We start from the raw sequence: 18,842 nt of genomic DNA on the forward strand, positions 1-18,842 counted from the left end.
CGCAGCCTGTTGCTGCCACTGGTGGCAGAAACTGTGGGCAACCACACCCCAACCCATGCACACCCCAAAGCCACTCACATACTCCAGCCACCCTCCTCTTCCACACATGCCAAAGCCCTCCCCAGCCACCCTCCCCCCACACACTCATAGCTCCCCACAAACCCCACACCCACCCACACCCCACACATCCACACACTCCCAAGCCACATATATGCTCACACCCCCACACCAATCCACCCCCACAAACTCCCCACACAGACACACCCACAGCCCCCATAAACCTATACCCACCCACCCTACACTCCCCTGACTATACAAGAGTAAGACTTCATTTTAAGCTATTATATACAATCACCTCTATGTACACTACACAAACACATGTAAATGAAGACAAAAATTGTTTCTGAAATCAAATTAATGAATGTTGTAGATGTTTGATTTTTAGACTTATAATTTTGTATTTTTCTGGTTCCAAGATGGCAAAATCCCGTGCCAAAAAAGTGCTTCCAGGGGCAAGGAGGGCACTTCTGGTGGCAAAGGTCAGGGGTTAGGGGGTGGGACTTCTGGTCCCAAGATGGTGACCTGTGGGCAGGGCACCTGTCAGGTGCTACCCTTGTGGCTCTCAACAGCTTGCCAAAACTTGTTAAATGACGCTCCAGCCGAAATAATTGCCCATCCCTGTATTAGAGACTGATGGGTTTGTGTTTAAGTAGAACCAGAGGTTTGGGTTGTAGCTGTAGGAGTGGATGGAGCAAGTTTGCAGACTAGCAGCCCAGCCTGGGAACAGGGATCCAGAGAGCTGAGGGCTGGAGATAGGTCAGAGTGGAGAGGGCTGAGGCCTTTGTAATAGAGCTGCTGTCTAGGAGGGGCTGCAGCCAAGTCAGGGCAGCGAGGGGTGGAGACAGACAGGCTCTGAGGGCTAAAGCCTGGGTTGAGGGGATGAAGCCTGAAAGAGGCTGAAGATGGAACAGGGCCAGGGGTCCAGGAAATAGGCTTGTGGCCAGATGGACAGACAGAGTCAGAGGGCCAAGATAAATGAATTCAGAGTAAGACTTGTGAGGCATGGTTGTGGCTATGGGGGAGGCTGGAGGCCACAATTAAAGCCCTTTGGCTGCATCCAGATGAGCACAGACATTTAGTTCCCCAGGGACAACTAGCAGCAGGACACCTTGTGCTGGGGAATGCCCTGGGGGCCAGGGAAGCTACAGCCTCATCGCTCCTGCAGCTTGGAGCCTGGCCAGAAGCTGGAGTGTGGCTCCACCTGTCCAGGCTCTGGTTTTGGGTGGCACACACTGCTTCCACATGTGCTGCCCTGCTTTTATTCTGTGCAAGTTTTTTTGACCCCCTGGATCTCTGTCGTTCAAAAAAGAACCCCACACTGCAAGGTAGCAGCACAGGAAATGCCTGAATGTGTGGTGTGTGGTGTTACAGACGGGCCTGCAGCACCACATACTGCACAGCCACGCCTGTGTGGGTGCAGCCTTACAGTGCATTTGGAGCCAAGAGGGCTGCTGTTAGCACCCTGAGGTAATATGTGCCTGTAGGGCCATGATCAGGGCACAGAGGGCCAGCTGAGTGTCAGTAGGGCCCAAGCAGAACAAGGAGTAGAACAATTTTGTTAGCAGCCTGAGGGTCTGGTGGAATAAGTGAAGTGGAACTATGAATAGCACCACTAGGAGCATTCCAGGACTCTGGAGCAGCCTCCCTATGTGTTATTACAGTTGCATCAAAGCAAGCCAGGTGAGATAGCAAAAGGGGGTACTCTGAAGAGCTGGAATGAGGGGACAGGACTGGTTCGGCCTTTAGGGGGGAACCACAGCTGCCCTTGGGGTCAGTCCCGCTACAGTGATAAAGGTCAAAGTTTCAAAAGGATCCTAAGAGTGACAAACCAGTAACGTTCAGCACTCAGCATTCCACAGAAGTGTCTAGGGTGTTGGGTGCTGCACAGCTGGAGTGCTGGCTCATCACAGCCCTCTCTTTAGACCTCTCCCATCGGCCCTCTGACCAAAAGAGTGTTGATACCTGTTCATATGGAGGTGTTCCAAAGATTGGTGCTGTTTAACTGGGGTGATTTAACAAATGTAGTAATGATCTGGGGAAAGACAAGATGAGCGAAATATCAAACTGTGAACAATGCAAAAAAATGACATTTGTTCATCAGCAAATGATGGTGGATATTGCAGCTATTCTACTGACTGGTGGTGTGTTTTTTCTTGTGGCTGTAAAGACTGATGTTAGACTTGCAGGTCCTGCCACAGTGGTTACAGGTGTACATGGCAATAAGGGCTACTGTATTGACAGGCTGTTTTCTTTGATCACGTTTCTGTTGTAATTTGAGTAACCATTTCTCATTGTGATGTTGGACTCCATGATTGAGAAGAGAGTGCCACTTTGTCCTGTCTCTGGCTAAAGCCTCCCAAAGGTATAGGTTGGTTCCAAAAGCCTTTCCTGTCCTGCTTGCAGATGCCTTTGAAGTGCAGTTTTGGGCACCCTACTCTTCTCTCCTCATCTGCAGTTTGCCCATACAGGATGTCTTTCAGGATGCGCCCATCTTCCACCCTGTGGAGATGGGTAAGCCAGCATAGGTGCCCCTGTTTGAGTAGTACAGTGATGGTTGGCAGGTTTGGCCTTGGTGATGTCCTCTGTGTTAGTGATTCTGTCTTGCCACTTGATGTCAAGGATGTGCCGTAAGCAGCGTAGGTAGAAGCTGTTCAGCTTCTTTTCGTGATATGCATATGTTGACCATGTCTCACTGCTATACATGTGGATACTGAAGATGCAGACTTTGTACACAAGCAGCTTAGTTTTGATTGTGAGTTTTGTATTGTTCCAGACTCATTTGGAAAGTTTAATGAAAGTGACAGCACCCTTCCCAATGAGCACATTTAGCTCATCATCTAGTGACAGGTTGTCACTTACTTTGGATCCAAGATAGTAGAACTTGTTCACTGCCTGACAATCGGTATGACTGATCAGAAGAGCAATACTTGAGAAATATCTACATATTGACAGGAGTGGTATCACATCTCACTCAATAACTCTGACTTCTGGTTGTGGTAGATACCCAGTGCTTTAGAGAGAGCAGAAAAGCAACAAGAGCCAATAAAACATTCACAAGAGAAAAATTTAGCAGCGAGGGGTAGAGATAGTCACTTTTTAACCTTAATGTGGTGGTTGCAAAAGCTTGACCTCACATATCACATGCTCTGATTATTGATCCAGGAACACCCCTGCCTGTTGTAGTTGTACTGTCCCTTCCATAAGCTTGTCAGTTTGAAGTGCTTCAGGTTCTGCCTGGAAGCCCATTCCAGAACTTGACCCCTGTAATCACTAAACACCTTCTACTTTCCAGTTTCAGTTTGTTCATGGTCAATTTGTACCTGCTTGTTCTTGTGTCAACAATGTTCTTAAATAACTCCTCTCCCATGCCATAACTCTGCAAATATTATTTATGTCATTATATGCCCTCTCATGTCCACTGTTGATCTCCCTGCTCTAAATCTACACTGTGATTCCCAGTAGATGCAGTCAGCAAGTTGTTGCAAGCATGACTCTGGCAAAATCCTTGCCTATGATGCTGAGGAGAGAGATGCCCCTATAGTTGTTGCAGTCACCCTTGTATCCCTTGTTCTGGGGCAGTTGGCCTTCCTTCCAGCAGCACACTAGGAGTTGATGAAGATGTGCTAGCAGGCTAGCCTTCCTGCACTTCAGGGCCTCATCTGGGATGCCATTCTCCCCTGTGCTTTTTTTTTTGCTTGCTAGAGAATCTATGGTCTTGCTGTGTTCTTCAGCTGTAGGTTCTTTGTCTAGCTCTGCCAGTACACTTAGAGGTGGAAGCTGATCCAGTGCCTCTTCTGAAATGTATGTTTCATGGGAATAAAGCTCTAAGTAATGTTTGATCCAGTGTGACACCTGCTTGTTCTTGTCAGTGATTTTTACTTTGCCATCTCAAGACTTAAGGGGGATGACTTTAGTGACAGTTAGGCCAAGGGCTTTCTTCAGGCCATCATACATAACTCACAGATTTCCTATGTCTGAGGCAAACTGTATCTCTTGACATATGTCAGTCCAGTACAGGTTTGTGCAGCTTCTGGCTGTTTCTGTACCATTGCCCTGGCATGCTGCAGCTTAGCCTTGGAACTTTCTGCTGGATTCTGGTTGTGTTTCAGGTAGGCTGTGTTCTTGGGCTCAAAAAGTGGTAGCATCTCTTCTGTGTGCACCTCAAACTAGTCTTTATTTGACAATTTCTTTTTCCTAAATACTTCTGTGACTGTTCCCAGGATGACTGCTTTAGTCCACTCCAAGTTCTTTCAGTATTTGCAGTTGTTGCTTTTGTAGACATAGTTAACTCTTCACTGACTCTTGTGCTTGGCTCTATGCAGCTTCCTTGGTATCACTTTTATTTTGCTCACAATAATGGAGTGATCTGTGTCATAATCTGTACTGTGGTAAGTGCAGGCATGTAGCATGCTGGGCAGGTCTTTCCTTCTGGTGATCATGAGGTCTAATTGATGTCAGTGGCCAGATTGTGGGTGTCTCCAGTATACTTTTTGATGCTCATTGCCTGCAGCGTAGATGTTAGTGATACACAGGTTTAAGATGCAGAGTTTGAGAAGACATTGGCATTTTCATTCATTTTCCTGATCCCAGCGCTGTCCCTAGCGGGGACAAATCAGGGCAACCTCCCCAGGCCCTGTGCTTTGGGGGGCCCCATGGAGCCGGGTCGCTGGCCGAGCGCAGAGTTGCTACCACTGGCTTCACATCCGGCTGCTTGGCACTGCCCCCCCCCCCCAAATCTGGCATGTACAGCCACTTGGCACACACACATCCCACCTCCCCCTCACTGCTGAATCCGCCACAGGCTTCCTCGCGTCCAGGGGCGGGGCTCCACACAGGCTGATTTGCCCCGGGCCCCGCACCCTGCCTCATCCCATGATATCCCAGGCAGTTGGCTAAGAGTTGTGATCTGCACCTACTCAAGCACTGAAGTCCCCTAAGAGGAGAAGCCTCTCATTTGATGGTAGGTGTTCAGTGATTTGGTCAAAGCACTGTAGAAGTTATCTTTATCATGTAAACTTGCATGTAAAGGTGGTGCATAGGCACTAATGATGTTAACAAAACCGTCAGTTGATTTTAGTTGGAGTGAGGTGATGTAATCCGATGTTTCAGTGGGGGTCTCAATGGTTTTGACCAGCCTGTTGCAGACTGCGAATCTGACTGCGTGTAGGTAAGTATCTTCTGCACTCCTCCCTTCCCAGAAAAAGATGTAGTTGGCCTCATGAATGAAGCCTGAGTTGGCCAATCTTGTCTCCTGCACGGCTGCAATGTTAACGTTAAGTTCTTTCAGCTCTCTATCAGTGTGGGCTTCTGGACATTGTCCATCATTGGTAAATTGGTAAAACATGGTCCTGATATTCCAGCTCCCCTGCTGGAAGGTTTTAAAGTTTCTTTCCTTGTTGCCTAGTACTTGATTTGCTGTCTGTTTTTTGAGTTTTGATCTAGCCCACACACCAAATGAGGCAGGTAGACCATGGTGGGCCAGCACCTTATTTGCTGGGGGCTGCCCAGGTTAAGGCGGGCAGTAGCTGACCAGTGGAACACACTTGATTCTTTCCACTGATGTAGGTGACCCATGGTGCTCTACTCTATGCCAGCTGAGTTGAGCTTATAACCTGTGACTGCCTCCTTCTGTGTTGTGCCTATTCAGGTAGCAAAGATGGAATATTCTCTCCATTCAGTTTTGGCTGCAATGGCCTGGACAGTTGATATGGAGACACTTGAGTTGCCTATATATCAGTGTCCCATTCTTGGCTTAGCTGGTTGATTCCAAAAGAAAGGCAGAAGCCAGTACTAGGGACTCCACTCCTAGACTGGTTGCTAACCAAGGCTGGAGAGTCCAGTCCACCCTACCATGGTAGCCACCTTTTGGTGGCATTTCCTCCACCAGGTATAAGGACTAGTATCCCCCTCTAGGTTGCTCCTCTGCCCAAAGCTGTTGGCACCATAAAGGTTGCTAGGCTATTTCCTGCTGCCCAGCTCTCAGAGTTGACAGCAGCAGGTAGTACCATGTACTGTCATAATGGTAACAGACCTGACCTGGTCTGATCTGACAGAGAATGCAAAAATAACATAATTTAAATGTAGAGAGTACCATAAGGAAGGGAGAATGTTGTAAAAAAGCTAAGTAAAAGAAATCACATTTATGTAAGTACAAGAAACAATATGGATTACTCATACACATTGATGGATTCCACACTTACTAGAACATCTCTGACGAAATGTGTGCATCACAGCAGACAGCTCAGTGAAAACCTCGGCTCTGGGCACAGCAGGAGACTAAAAGCTCTCATAGTGTTATTGAGAGCTGTATTATGCTGAAGTTTGGGAAATCCCAGTAAAAAATATATTCAGAGGTGGAGAGAATATCCAAAGAAAACAGATAAAATACAAGGTAATATGAATTAATGGCTATACAAAACATTAGTTTGATCAGTGCTTTCTACTCCACAGTAATAAGAGAACAGTCAGACATCCAGTAACCAACAAAAAGAAGCATTTTACATCAGGGTTTCAAAGATATGACCTGTGGGCCAGATACAGCCCATGGAGATGTATCATTGAGTGCTGCCTGTGGGCCTGAAACCAGCCCCATGCTCTTCATGCAGTGTGCTGGCCCTGGCCCCCTGCACTGCATGTAGCGTGTGGAGCCTGTCTGTCATGGGCTGCACACAGCACATAAGTTGCATGCAGCGTGCCTGGCCAGTATAGGGTATGTGCTGTATGTAGCACCTATGCCAGACCAGCCTTGTATGCTGGATCTGGATCCAGATAAATCAGGCTCACAGACTAGCTACACATGCTGGATCCAGCATGAAGGGTTGTTCTGGCATGGGCATCATGTGTGCCATAAACCTTGGACCATCCCCAGGCACCTGTGCTGTGTGGGGCATGTGGAGCATGTGGTGCGTGGGGTTGAAGTTGGCATGTGTGCTGCAAGCAATATGCTGCATGTGCCACCCACACTAGCCTGGCAGTGCACACTGGATTTGGCACATGGGGCTGGTCTGTGGACCCAATCTAGCCCACAGACTGGCTGCACCCTCCTCATCTAGTCTACAAGGCAAGATGAGTTTGCACATATTATTTAGGCTGAGAACTTAGTGGTGCAGTTTACTTGAATAGTATGAATATTTGGACCTGAAAATATACCTTTTCCTAAGGATTTTAAAAGGAGAAAAAATCCCAAGTATAATGAAAATATCATTACCATGATAGTTATGTAGAGTTAACTCTCCATAATTAGCTTTGTACCTACATGAGATTTTAGTAGTTTTCTGTTCCCCTGGTAAAGCTACATAACTGGTGAGCAAAATATTGTTTTAGTCACTTGGTTCCAAATTTTTTGATGACTGTTTGACATTAGCTGCTGCCTGTTCTAGTTGAGCAAAGCAGGCTCTGCATGCCCTTTGTATGTGCTAAGACTAAGTGACCCATCCTGATTCAAGAGGTATAGACAGAAGTGCCAGAGTTGGTGAAAATTGTCACTTCTGTCTGCGCCCCTAATTAGTGCTAGAAACAAGTGCTGCCCTAATCTTCCAGAAAACAGTCTCTTGGGGCATTTATACACATGCCTTTGCCTGCTTTGACATGCTGGAAATCCAGCACGTTGGAGCAGACTCAAACAGCGAAATGCGTGTCAGCACTAAGAAAATGGTGGTGCACTTTGAAACTAAACCACCTTTGATGTGTTTTAGTCCAAAAGCGCACTGCTGCCATTTTCTCAGCACTGATGCACATTTCGCCGTTTATACAAATACATGTGATGCAGCCCCAAATGCTTTTAAAAGTGCCTGGAGCTGCATTGCATACATTTGTGCATGTGCCCTTGGTTTCCAGTTAACAATTTGTGGCATTTATGGCTCAGATGGATCCTGTTTTTGGATGCTGTATTTCTGTATGGCACCCTAATTGCTTGTTTTAGCAAAGCCCTATGCATGCAGAGCTGATTATCTTGCAAACAGTATTATATATTAATATTTGCACAGCCACACGGCATCCTGGGGATTCCCACAATCAAAAGCTTGCAGCTCCCATAAAGCCTTTTTAATTAACTTAATTCTGACATTGGTGTGACATAGGGAATTTCTCTCAAGAGAAATTCATTTATCACCACTTAGCCAAGGAGCTTTTTTTCTTTTCATTTGCATCCAGAATTTCATCATTTAGGAAATGAAAATTGGACATTTGCTTTTAGACTGAAAAATTTATCTGCCCAGCAGAGATGACTTGTTATGTATAGGAGAAAATGTTCCTTGCTCTTTTTTCAAGAAGTACGGTGTTTATATATAGTCTTCCTTTGTCCTAGAGGGTAGGAAACCTTGATTTCTATCAAGTTGCTTAACTTTACAGTTAATGTAGGTCATGTAATGCTGTCAGCCCTTCAGAAGCCATAGTAAGTTGTGCTATATGGATATTGAACCATGAACCAGAGAGGAAAAGCTATCTGTGTTAGTGAGGTAAAGTATCAGGACTATTAAAATTAGGAGACTTCTCTTTGGTGTGCAGTAGGTCCATTCCAGAAAGTTTTCTCTGCTTTTGTCTGTCAAATAGCAAACGCTCTGAACAACCTTTCACTAAAAGTACTAAGGACAAGAAACCTAACTATTACCAAACTCCATTCTGAAAAAAAGCATCTGTTCATTTGGTTCACTTGGTTATGAAGATGCAGAACTCTATACATGTCTGTTACTATTGGGTCTGTGAACCCTGCCCTTGGTCATGGCTCATACCCATCACTTATACATTTTTTTTTGTCTTTTAGGTGAAGGAATGGTTATGTTTGAACTGCCAGATGCAGAGAGCTTTAGGGATGGACATGACCACAGCACCTCGCTCCAAAAGCCAGCAGCAGCTACACTCCCCTTCACTTTCTCCATCCCATTCCCCAGCCAAACAGCCCCAACCTCAACCCCAGGTAAAGACAGGACAAGAGAAACTACCAGGAACTGTGCTGCCAGGCACCAGGCAGAGTGCTGGTGTACTGCAGCCAGATGCACCAAAACCACACCCAGCTACAGTGCAGAGGGAACAACACAGCCAAGGCCAGCCAAAACCTGCTGCTCCTCAGGAAGTGGTGAGATCTCCACCTCAGCATCAGCAAGCAAAACCTCCTTCCTCTGACCAGAAAAAAAGTATGGGAGACTCCCCAGCAAAGACTTCAGCACCACCGCCCAGTGCTGGAGCACAAGAGCAACCCCAGGAGGGACTCACTGGAAAGCTCTTTGGGCTTGGAGCTTCTCTCTTGACCCAGGCAAGCACACTTATGTCTGTCCAGCCAGAGGCCACCCCACAAAGTCAGCAGTCCCCTGGCAAAGTGCCTCCAAAAATTGTCTTCAGTGATGCCAGCAAGGAAGCTGGCCTTAAAGCCCCAGGTGCTACACCTGGAGCACAGGGTAGGGCTGGGACTGCTTCAGCTACAAAGCAAGGAAAAGCAGAACAAGTCTTCAAGCCAAAGGAAGTGCCGAAAGAAAGGGTCTTGTGCCCTCTGTGCAAAGCAGAGATCAATGTGGGCTCTGGTGGACCCTGCAACTATAATACCTGTACAACCTGTAGACAGCAGGTCTGTAACATGTGTGGATTCAATCCAACACCTCATCTGGTGGAGGTAAGGAGAGTGTTTACTGGGCTTGAGTTTCTGTTAAGAGTAATAAAAATCCTTATTCTGTTTTGAGATTCTGACATTAAGAAAATGGGAAAAGTCAATGCTTTTTACTTCTAGCTTTTAAGAAAATTCCTTCACAAGAGATTATTTAAGAAACTGGAAAAAGGGACCATGGAGGGAGAAAACTCTTTTAATGGATTAGAAATTAGCCAAAAGGCAGATACAAAAAATAGAAATAAATGGCCAGTTTTCATTATGATTAAAGGTTAACAGCAGTGGCATAAGATTCCATAATAGTTCATATGTTGTTTAATACACTTGTTAATAATCTGGGGAAGCAGTAAAGTAGTTGAGGAAATTGTGTGATTAGGTTATACTGGTCAGGCATGGAAGTGTCAGTGCCCGTGTCTACACATGCACTTTACTGTGGAGTAGACTAATTAGCTATACAGCATCGCTGTCTACACGTGCAACAGCATTAGGCAGCAGTAAACTAATTTACACTGACGTAAGATACTACCGTCAGGGACAGTACTATCTTATGCCAGGGTAATTTACTGTGGTTAAACACACGTGTAGATGCTGACCAGGGGTGTAAAGTGTGCTTGGTTAGCACAGCCAATCAGGGACCAGACTCCTGCCTGCTGCCTAGCCACACATCTCCACATTTTCAGCACCCTATGCTCCAGCCATCTCCTCCGCTGCCTGACACCACTATCCAGAACCTGGAACTGACCCTCTGTGTCTCCTGCCAGCATGGGCCTGCTCTGCCCCTGCTGAAATTGCTGCTCTCCTAGATGCACGTGTAGGCGCTGTGCCTGGGAGTAGTTTACTCTGGCTCAAACTGCTCCAGAGGTTATAGCTTCACAATAATTGCATGTGTAGATGCACCCAGTCTCACTAGAGACTGTGACTTTGTGGCACCCCATTTCTCACAGATTAGGTGACAAGTGGGAAGAAAGGGTTGTCTTCCTTGGATGGTAAGAGAGGTGGGAAGAAAGTACTGTTTTCTAGGAGGGGAAGAGTCTCCAAGAAAGTGGCCCTCATAACCTAAAAGGGAAGGTAGTATTGTGCATTCTTTGCTACACCCCGGAAATACTAAAGGGTAAATTTTATTTCACCTTTGTATACCTAAGTGGCCCTTGTGTGGTCATGTAATTGCAATATTTGGCAATTTGACTACTGTGCAGTAGCACTGTATGCAGAAACTGTGATGCAATACTACTGTGCTGTAGTCTTGGGCTATTGCACAGTCAGCATCATGAAAAAAGCTGTTCGGTGACACTACTGTGCAGTAACTTGTTTATACAAGTACTAAATGACTGTGCAGTAATGACTGCACACTCAGTGTCTCTGATATACATGTATTTCCTAGAAAGAGCAAAGCCCTCCTGCCTTTTATTCTAGGGTTTAGGTCACTTACCAAGGAAATAGGAAACTCAGATTGTAGGCCCTGTGCACCTCCAAGGGTTTGAATTTGCATCTCCCTCTTTCTAGCAAAGTGCTGTAAGTACCAGGTCATGTACTAGATATTGAACACAGCACTCTCCAGTCCTCCATTATGCAGCCAGAAGGCAAAGATACTGTATGTGGGACCAGAAGGAGGAGGATGAGATAGCGGGAGCTCAGTGACATAGATGTTTCCCAGGAGGGACTGGGGACCTAAGTTCTGGCCTAGTGGCTTTTTTGCACCCTATATATTCATTGGATAAAATGAGTAAACATCAGTGGGATAGTTTCTTCTGCAACAAGTGGCTAGAGCAGAAACAAAGGGCTGTGAAGTAGGAGGTTGAGCCTTTAGGGTCTTCTATCCTTGCACTTTTGGGCAGGAGTGAAAAAAGACTCTTATATCAAGCTGAGCTAGTAGCCCGTTATTTTGCAGTACAGTAGGATACTGGAAGTGCATCCTGGTCTTGAGTCCATGCTGTTTTATGGAAGGCTGTTAGTTAATTAATCAGTAATCATCCATAACGTTCTAAAAAGTAGGGACTCTTGACTATGCAGATATAACTGAGATTTCTGACTTTGGTGCCACTGCTTTTGTATATTTCTAGCTGGGAGCTTGGTACAGTCCAATTTAAAGGAGATTGTCTGTTTAATCCAAAAAGTTAATGGTATCTTGTCCTCAAACCTGCTCTAATCTAATTCATTCACTGAATATGTGATAAAGGAATGGTAGAATACAGTGCCTTGCCCAGAACAGTCCCCTCTGTACCACAGCAGAGAACCAAGGCTAGTAGTGGCCAGTGACTTCAATTTTCACATGGATGTAAAATTTTCCGAGCTTTTTCAGTATTTTATGGGCACACAGCACATCTACACAAGACACTTTGCTGCACATTAGACTAATCTACACGTGCTCTGGACTTACTATGCATTAAATTAGTATAATGCACCATTTGCTAGTACTGACCCATATAGGTACTAGATATATGGTGCATTAGGTAATGTGCAGTAATGCAAGTGTAGATGCTGACAGGGGGCCACTGCTACGTGGCTAAGCCCCAGTGCAGGGGGGAGCTGTCTCCTGGCCCCTGCACATTGGGATGGGTCCTGATGTGCACGGGCCTGGGAGATCTGTGCCAGCTGTAGGGACTGGCACAGAACAGCTCTTCTGGCCCTGTGCACATTGGGTTCTGATCTCCACATGGCTGGGAGGCAGTTGCCTGGCAGCCAGAACAGCTCTCCCTGCCCTGTGAGGATCAGGATGGGTCCCAATCTCCATGTGGCTGGCAGGCAGCATCCTGCCAATCTGGGACACCTCTTCCTGCCTCCTGTGGACCCTGCTGCCTAGGCTGACCAGGAGCAATTTCCTCCCAGTCATCATCTATATGTGCACTTTGGTACATTAATGTATCCATTTCTAGTACCTGTATCCATAGGTGACGCATGGGGGGAGGCACACGGGGCAGGGAGGCAGGGGGGGGAAAAAACCAAACACATGAATCCCCTGAGATTGGCCGCCACCAAAGCTGCATCTGCAGGCGGTTGCCACTCACCATGCCCCACCCCTCGCCACTGACACCACTGCCAGTGTCTGCGGGCGGTTCCTGCTCGCTGCTACGACGCTGGCGTCTGCAGGTGGTCTCCACCCGCCGATACTAACACCAGCATCTGCAGGCAGTCCCCACTTGCCACTTACTGCTGTGGTCCCCCCACAGTTTCAGGAGGTACCGGTCATTCATGCCTGTATCTACACGTACTAGAAAAGGGCGCATTAGACTAATATACTGTACAGTAATTGCTGTGCATGTATAGATGGTGATGCTTTACTGCACATTAGATTAGTCTAATGCATAGAAAAGTGTCTTGTGTAGACACACCCATTGATTCATTTTCAGGAATGAAAGACATTTCATGGAAAAGCACTGTGAAACATCCTATTTGTAACTAATTTAGCTTACCTATCATATATAGTTTATTTTCATTATGAGTATTGGCATAAAACCAACAATTCAGAGTAAAATTCACCATTTGTATAAACCAGTGTAGTTCCATTGTCTACTCTGAAATTGCTCTTGCCAATTCCTGCAATGAATTTAGTTCTTACTTTTCAGAGTTCCCTGATCTTTGCAAGCTAAGCAGAATGCAGTGACACTCTTCTCTCTGAGTTATTTTGGGAACAATGCCCCAGTTTGGTGACTTGCTATGGAGTGTCTGTCATTTGGATGGGACATAACACCAAAGTCATGACCATGTGTCATTTTAAGTTTTCATGAATGTTGTCTAAGGGTAGAGATGGTAACTCTTATAACTGGGCCAAAATCCAACTTGGGTAATTACAGTTTACCTCCCTAATTTCCCCCTGCCATTTCAATTGCACACAGTAATTTTCTTTACTTCCTGAAATTGCTGAATAGTGCTACAGTTAGACAGCTGTCACATTTTATGCAGGAGCGGTGTTACTCTTCCAGGATTGGTATGAAGACTGTGTGTGGGGGTGATGTTGCAGTTAATAGCCTTCATGTTTTAGCAAGAAGTCACCTGGGTTCTCAAAGCTTAACACCACTTTGATAAACAGGGGCTGTTGACCAGTGAATCCTGCTGTAGTCAAGGATAAAAATCAGGTGGGAGATCATTTTCCCATCCCACAAGAATATTTGAAATTTTTAATAACTTTCCCATCTGGCATTGAGACTCCATCCCAACAATTTTTGGGAACTGAAAAAGAAAAAAAAAAAACCCATGTTGGATCAATTGAAATGTTTCATCTTGCTAATCAGAATGTTTTGGTTTTTGTCTGACCTTTAATTTCTTTTTTGTATTTTATTGTAAGTTAACTGACCTTTTCCAAAAGTCATTTGACGTGAAAAATAAAACTCCCCCCCCCCCATATCAAAGTGGGACATTCTGACCATTTTGAGGGTTTGTTTGTTTTTGGGGGAGGGGTTTGGGGGTTCCCCCCCCAAAACAGCATATTTGCCTAAGCCAACCCTTTGGAATTGACAGTTTCAGTTTGGACATATTTTCCTTTGGAAAAAGCTAATACTTCAGAAAAATTCCAACACACCTTTATTCAATGGAGTTTGACAAATGTGTCCCTAATGCAGTCATACTGTAGTTAGTGGAGTAACACCAAGGGTAAATTCATCCATTCAGGCCTTATTTTCAAAGATTCTTAGCGCTCCTGTTGACCTCAGTGTGAGAGAAGACACACCCTTTGTGCATGCTGGGACAACTCTGATACTGCATAAATCTTAAGGAAGGAAGGAGAGGAGCTCTTAAAAGGATGTTGTAGAGCAGGGGTGGGTAGTTATTTGGGCTGGAGGGACACTTAATGACTTTTGTTGAACTGCTGAGGGCTGCATGCACACATGCATGTAGACACATGTACAGCAGGCACACATACAGACAAGGACATGCAAATAGGCACGTGCAGATACACACACAAGCTCCCCACAGCTCTCCCTGCACCCCCTCATCCACCCTGAGTCCCCAACATATGGCCAGGTCAGGCAGGAGCCACAGGCAGGAGCCAGCTGTACCCACACAGCCTAAAGCAGCACTGTGTTAGCAGTGCCCATGCCCCTACGGGGTCCCAGCCTGGCCTGGCAGGGCCTGGATAACCCACAGCTTCTGGCCCTCTTCCCCCTGCACTCCCTCCCTCAGTGGTGAGAACCATACCTGAGCTTCAACTCTTACTGGTGGTTGAGCTGTCTGGTCTGCAAATGGCCATAAGGTCAGGGCTGCACACAGATGGCCTTGGAGGGTAGAAGCCTGGCAGGAAGAGCTGACTTCCTGGCCTTGGAGCATATATTGTAGGCTAGGGTGTGGAATAGGGTTAGCTGAGAAGGGGGATGGCAGCTGCTGCTTCAGCCAGCTGGCACGGGGAAGGGAAAATGGTGAGAGGCGCTGAAAGCCAGGGCAGCCTCGGGTTGGATAGAATCATTTGGGGGGCCAGATGCTGCCCATGGGCTGTATTTTGCCCCCCTTTGTTGTAGAACTCAAAGTAACAAGATGAGAGCAAGAAAAGGGAATGAGAAATTCCCTTGATCCTGGGTGCATTTACACGAGATGCTTTACTGTGCAGTAATGTAGTTTACACAGTGAGCATGTCTACATGTGCCCCTGACTGCACAGGGGGAATTGGCAGTCATGATTGCGGAGCTGGGTGAGGAACAGGTTCTCCAGTTGCCCACACTGCAATCGCGGAGCAAGGGCTCAGAACTGTCAGGGACAAGTCTGGGGCAGGTCAAGGGCAAGTCTCAGCCCCATGCCCCAATCAGGCGATCGAGGCATGGGGCTTGGAAAGAGCTGTAGGGGTGGGACAGGTCCCAGTCCCCTGCCCCAATCCATCAGTGGGGCAGCTAGCAACAAGCTAGAAGATCAGAGCAGGGGGCTGGGACCTGCCCCTCCCCTGCAGCTCTTTCCAAATCCTGCCCCAATTGGGCCAGGGCCAGGAGCTCCCTGCTGTTGGGGCAGGGGGAACACTGTCCCCTCCCTGGCAGCAGGCAGCCCCCCACCAGGGCAGAGTGCAGTGTCACAGCCTGGGCCAGGAGGCAGCTGTCTCCTGGCCTGATGCTCCCTGCCAGCCACTGGACTAGCACCCAGAGGGAGTCTAGAGCTCCCCATGGTGGTGGCAGGGGAGCATTGCAGGGCCCCATGAAGCAGGAGCAGTTTGCTGCCATTAGCAGCAAATCTGCTCCTGCTTCCCTGCAGGGGTAGATACCTGCCTGGGAATGCTTAGTCACAAGTAGCATACTCACAAGTAACCTGCTCCCACATCAAATACACCTGTAAACACACACATGGAGCTTTTTTATACTGGGGAGCAGTGTCTCAGAGGAAGCAGCGGGGTGCCCATTGCTTGAATCAAAGCATTGATGACATAGGAAATGATCCTGCACTTTCTGGGAAGGTACATGTTAAGTTACTTGCTTCCAGTCACACTGGAAAATTCACAGTACATGTAGAATTAAAGTCTTCCCCGATATCCAACATACTAAAGTCTGACCACCACACCCTACAGTAAAATGCTTCAAATTTAGAACTTAGCCACGCTGTCAGTGAAATGGAGATACTCATGCATAGCCACTTCTGCAAAGGACTTTGTGATTTTTTATGTAGTATAAGAGTTGCTTATAGTATGGATCACTATCAAGAGAGGTTCTCTCTATGATCCAGACAGGATCTGCAGGAGCTTAGGAAAGATTCTAGCTCATCTCTGCAAGGAAGTTAGGACCTAGATTGTAGCTCCAGTCCCAGAGCTAGGCCAGCTCTGCCAGAAGATTCAGTTTTAGACTGAAGTTTCCTCATCCTGAGGTCAGCTGGCTCTGCTCAGGAAAAGCAGTGAAAACTTTATTTAGTTACTGAGCTCAGCAGAGACTCTGAATACACAAGGGAGATACCTAAACTATTAAAGAATAATACATTAAGCAATAAAAACAGATGCTGTATTTGCGCACTGAACAATCCTGTTCTCCAATTGGTCGGCATGCCGACCGTCTCTCAATAGTTTGGATACAGGATAGAAAACCAGAAGGTTGATTTGTTGAAATAACAAGGAAATCTGTGAAGCAGAAGGTTCTGGGAGACATTGTCATGCAACAGTCACTGCTGAAAATAAAGGGAAAATACAAACTGAAATACAGGAAATCAGTTATGCTCTTGAAGGTACACAGGGGTGGGAAATGGTTGCGACAAATAGGGTCCTAACCTGAGGCAATGACACAGACCATCTCAAAGAAGCACTGAACTCCAGTCTACTTTTTACCTGCTTTTGTCACTGGATTAAAGCAAAATCATAACTGAACTGTAAGGCAGAGATCATCTATCATCATATACTAATGAATTTGATGATAACCCTATCCCTAATATTTTTCACTGGTGACAGTTCCGAGAGGAGTTTAGCCATAAGATTCCATTTGCTTATCTTTGGGCACATCTACACGATAGGTTTACTGTGGCGTTGCCCAACTAGCTCCTCAGTGGGTGCATTTACATGTATGGTGCACTGCACTGTTGTTACTGTGCAGGCATTTAGTACTTGCTTAACCAAGTACTACATGACTTCACAGTAACCAGCATTACTGTGCAGTCCTGTTGCCACACTTATTTTTAGACATTATTGTGCAGTAGTAACAAGCTAACTGTGTAGTAGCCTCGCCATCATGGTTCATGTCTGGCAACGCTACAGAATCATAGCAACGAGCTATGGTGCAGTAGCTCATTGCTACTGTGCTGTAGCATCTCATGAAGACGTGCCCAGTAAAGTCTCAGCAGCTACAGGCTGCAGTTAAACAATAAACCCTGCCATAAGTCAGTGCTTGTCAACACAAGTACTGTTCTATGCACATATAGATGCCGACGGGGCTGGCTGGGGCATGAGGATGCTTCAGTGCAGGGGCTGCATGCGAGCTAGCTCCAAACTGGAGCAACTTCGTGCTCCACCCAGTCCCTCTGCAGCACACTGAGCCAAGTCGGAGCAGCCCTGGGCTGGCAGGCTGACCCCCAGGGCCCTCTGCCAGTTGGGGCTGCTCTAACTTAGCTCAATGTGTTGTGGTCCCATCCACATGTGTAAACGCTATGCTGTGGAGCAATAAACTCCAGCATGAACCGTGCTGGAGTTTATTCAGTTGAATTCTTTTCATATGTAGGCATGCTCCTTATCAATTTCTCTGATTATCAGTACAGACCTCCAGATTGGTGAAGGCAATGGCTCCATACTCCTCCACAATTATACAAGGTGGGGGAATCACGGGGGAATGTTGCCTTTCCTGGTATCTTAGGTGGCGAGATATGATCACTAGGGAGCTTTGTTTTCTGTTAAAAAAAAAAACCTGCAAATTCTCCGATTAAAACCCCCTAAATTTGCATTTCCCCCCCCCCCCATGATTAAAATGAAACATCTATATATTTAACACAGTCCCCCCAGCACTGCCACTGCCCATCACTCCCAACACACAGCCTCCTGCCCAACCAGCCCTACCAGAAGGGGTCCCCAGCTGCCCCTGTCCCACTTGGGCTGGATCATAGTGGCTGCAGTGGCTCCAACATGTGCAGGCAGTGGTAGAGCGAGTCCAGCCACAGCATGAGCTGGAGAGGAGGGGAAGCCTGTGGCAACCCCGTCCTAGGGCTGGGGCTCCCACACCACACCAGGCAGCCTGGCCACTCCTCCCCAGGCAGCGTCTCCCAGCTGGCCTGCCCCTGCGAACATGGCCCCCAGCCTTGGTGCCACTGGCCCGGCTACATTCCCCACCATTCCTGAAAGTCCCCCCCCCTTCCTTCCCCTGCTGGAGGGACTGGTGCCTCCCCCTGCCCTGCTACAGCCCCAGCTCCTGGACATCTTCCCCCAGTGCCAGCAGGTACTCGCCACCCCCTCCACACATGCCCGTCTCACACACTCTCACTCACATGTGTTGTCCCCCCATCCCCCAGACAGTCCTCAAGACCTGCCACTCCAACCCCCGCCTCCCATAGACTTACCTGCTTTCAGCTGCCAGGGCTGCTCCCACCACCCTGCCTGTTTGTATGCTGGTCACATGGGTGCATGCATGTACATGGTGCCCTGTAACAGGGGGCCTCCTCAGGGCTGATCTGCCTTTGGCCTGCCCACCTGTTTCTGGGCCAACTGCCCACCTTCTTCCCTGCCATGCCTTGTTGTTAATTAATGATCTTAATTAGGCAGGAGGCTGCCCATTTTATTGCCCGAATGCCAGGGGGCGCTATCTGCAGCTCTGTA

General features: G+C 47.1%; 1 protein-coding gene and 1 long non-coding RNA gene across 3 annotated transcripts in view; one reads left to right on the plus strand and one right to left on the minus strand.

Moving 5' to 3' along the window:
* Positions 1–18,842, plus strand: part of BSN (bassoon presynaptic cytomatrix protein) — a 496,460-nt gene that overhangs the window by 184,306 nt on the left and 293,312 nt on the right. Inside the window, exon 3 of the mRNA XM_025205791.1 lies at positions 8,822–9,664. Within this exon, the coding sequence (XP_025061576.1) occupies positions 8,822–9,664 (843 nt within the window). The remainder of the gene's footprint in view (positions 1–8,821; positions 9,665–18,842) is intronic.
* The window catches only part of LOC102374235, a 5,935-nt gene continuing 638 nt past the window's right edge, over positions 13,546–18,842 (minus strand). Inside the window, exons 2-4 of one of the 2 annotated variants that reach the window (XR_001358126.1) lie at positions 18,587–18,668; positions 14,172–14,357; positions 13,546–13,822 (exon numbers count right to left, since the gene is read on the minus strand). This is a non-coding gene — a long non-coding RNA (uncharacterized LOC102374235). The remainder of the gene's footprint in view (positions 13,823–14,171; positions 14,358–18,586; positions 18,669–18,842) is intronic. The other variant, XR_323991.1, reaches the window with a different exon arrangement.

This window comes from Alligator sinensis, unplaced genomic scaffold (genome assembly GCF_000455745.1).
Source record: "Alligator sinensis unplaced genomic scaffold, ASM45574v1 scaffold467_2, whole genome shotgun sequence".
Taxonomy (NCBI): Eukaryota; Metazoa; Chordata; order Crocodylia; family Alligatoridae; genus Alligator; species Alligator sinensis.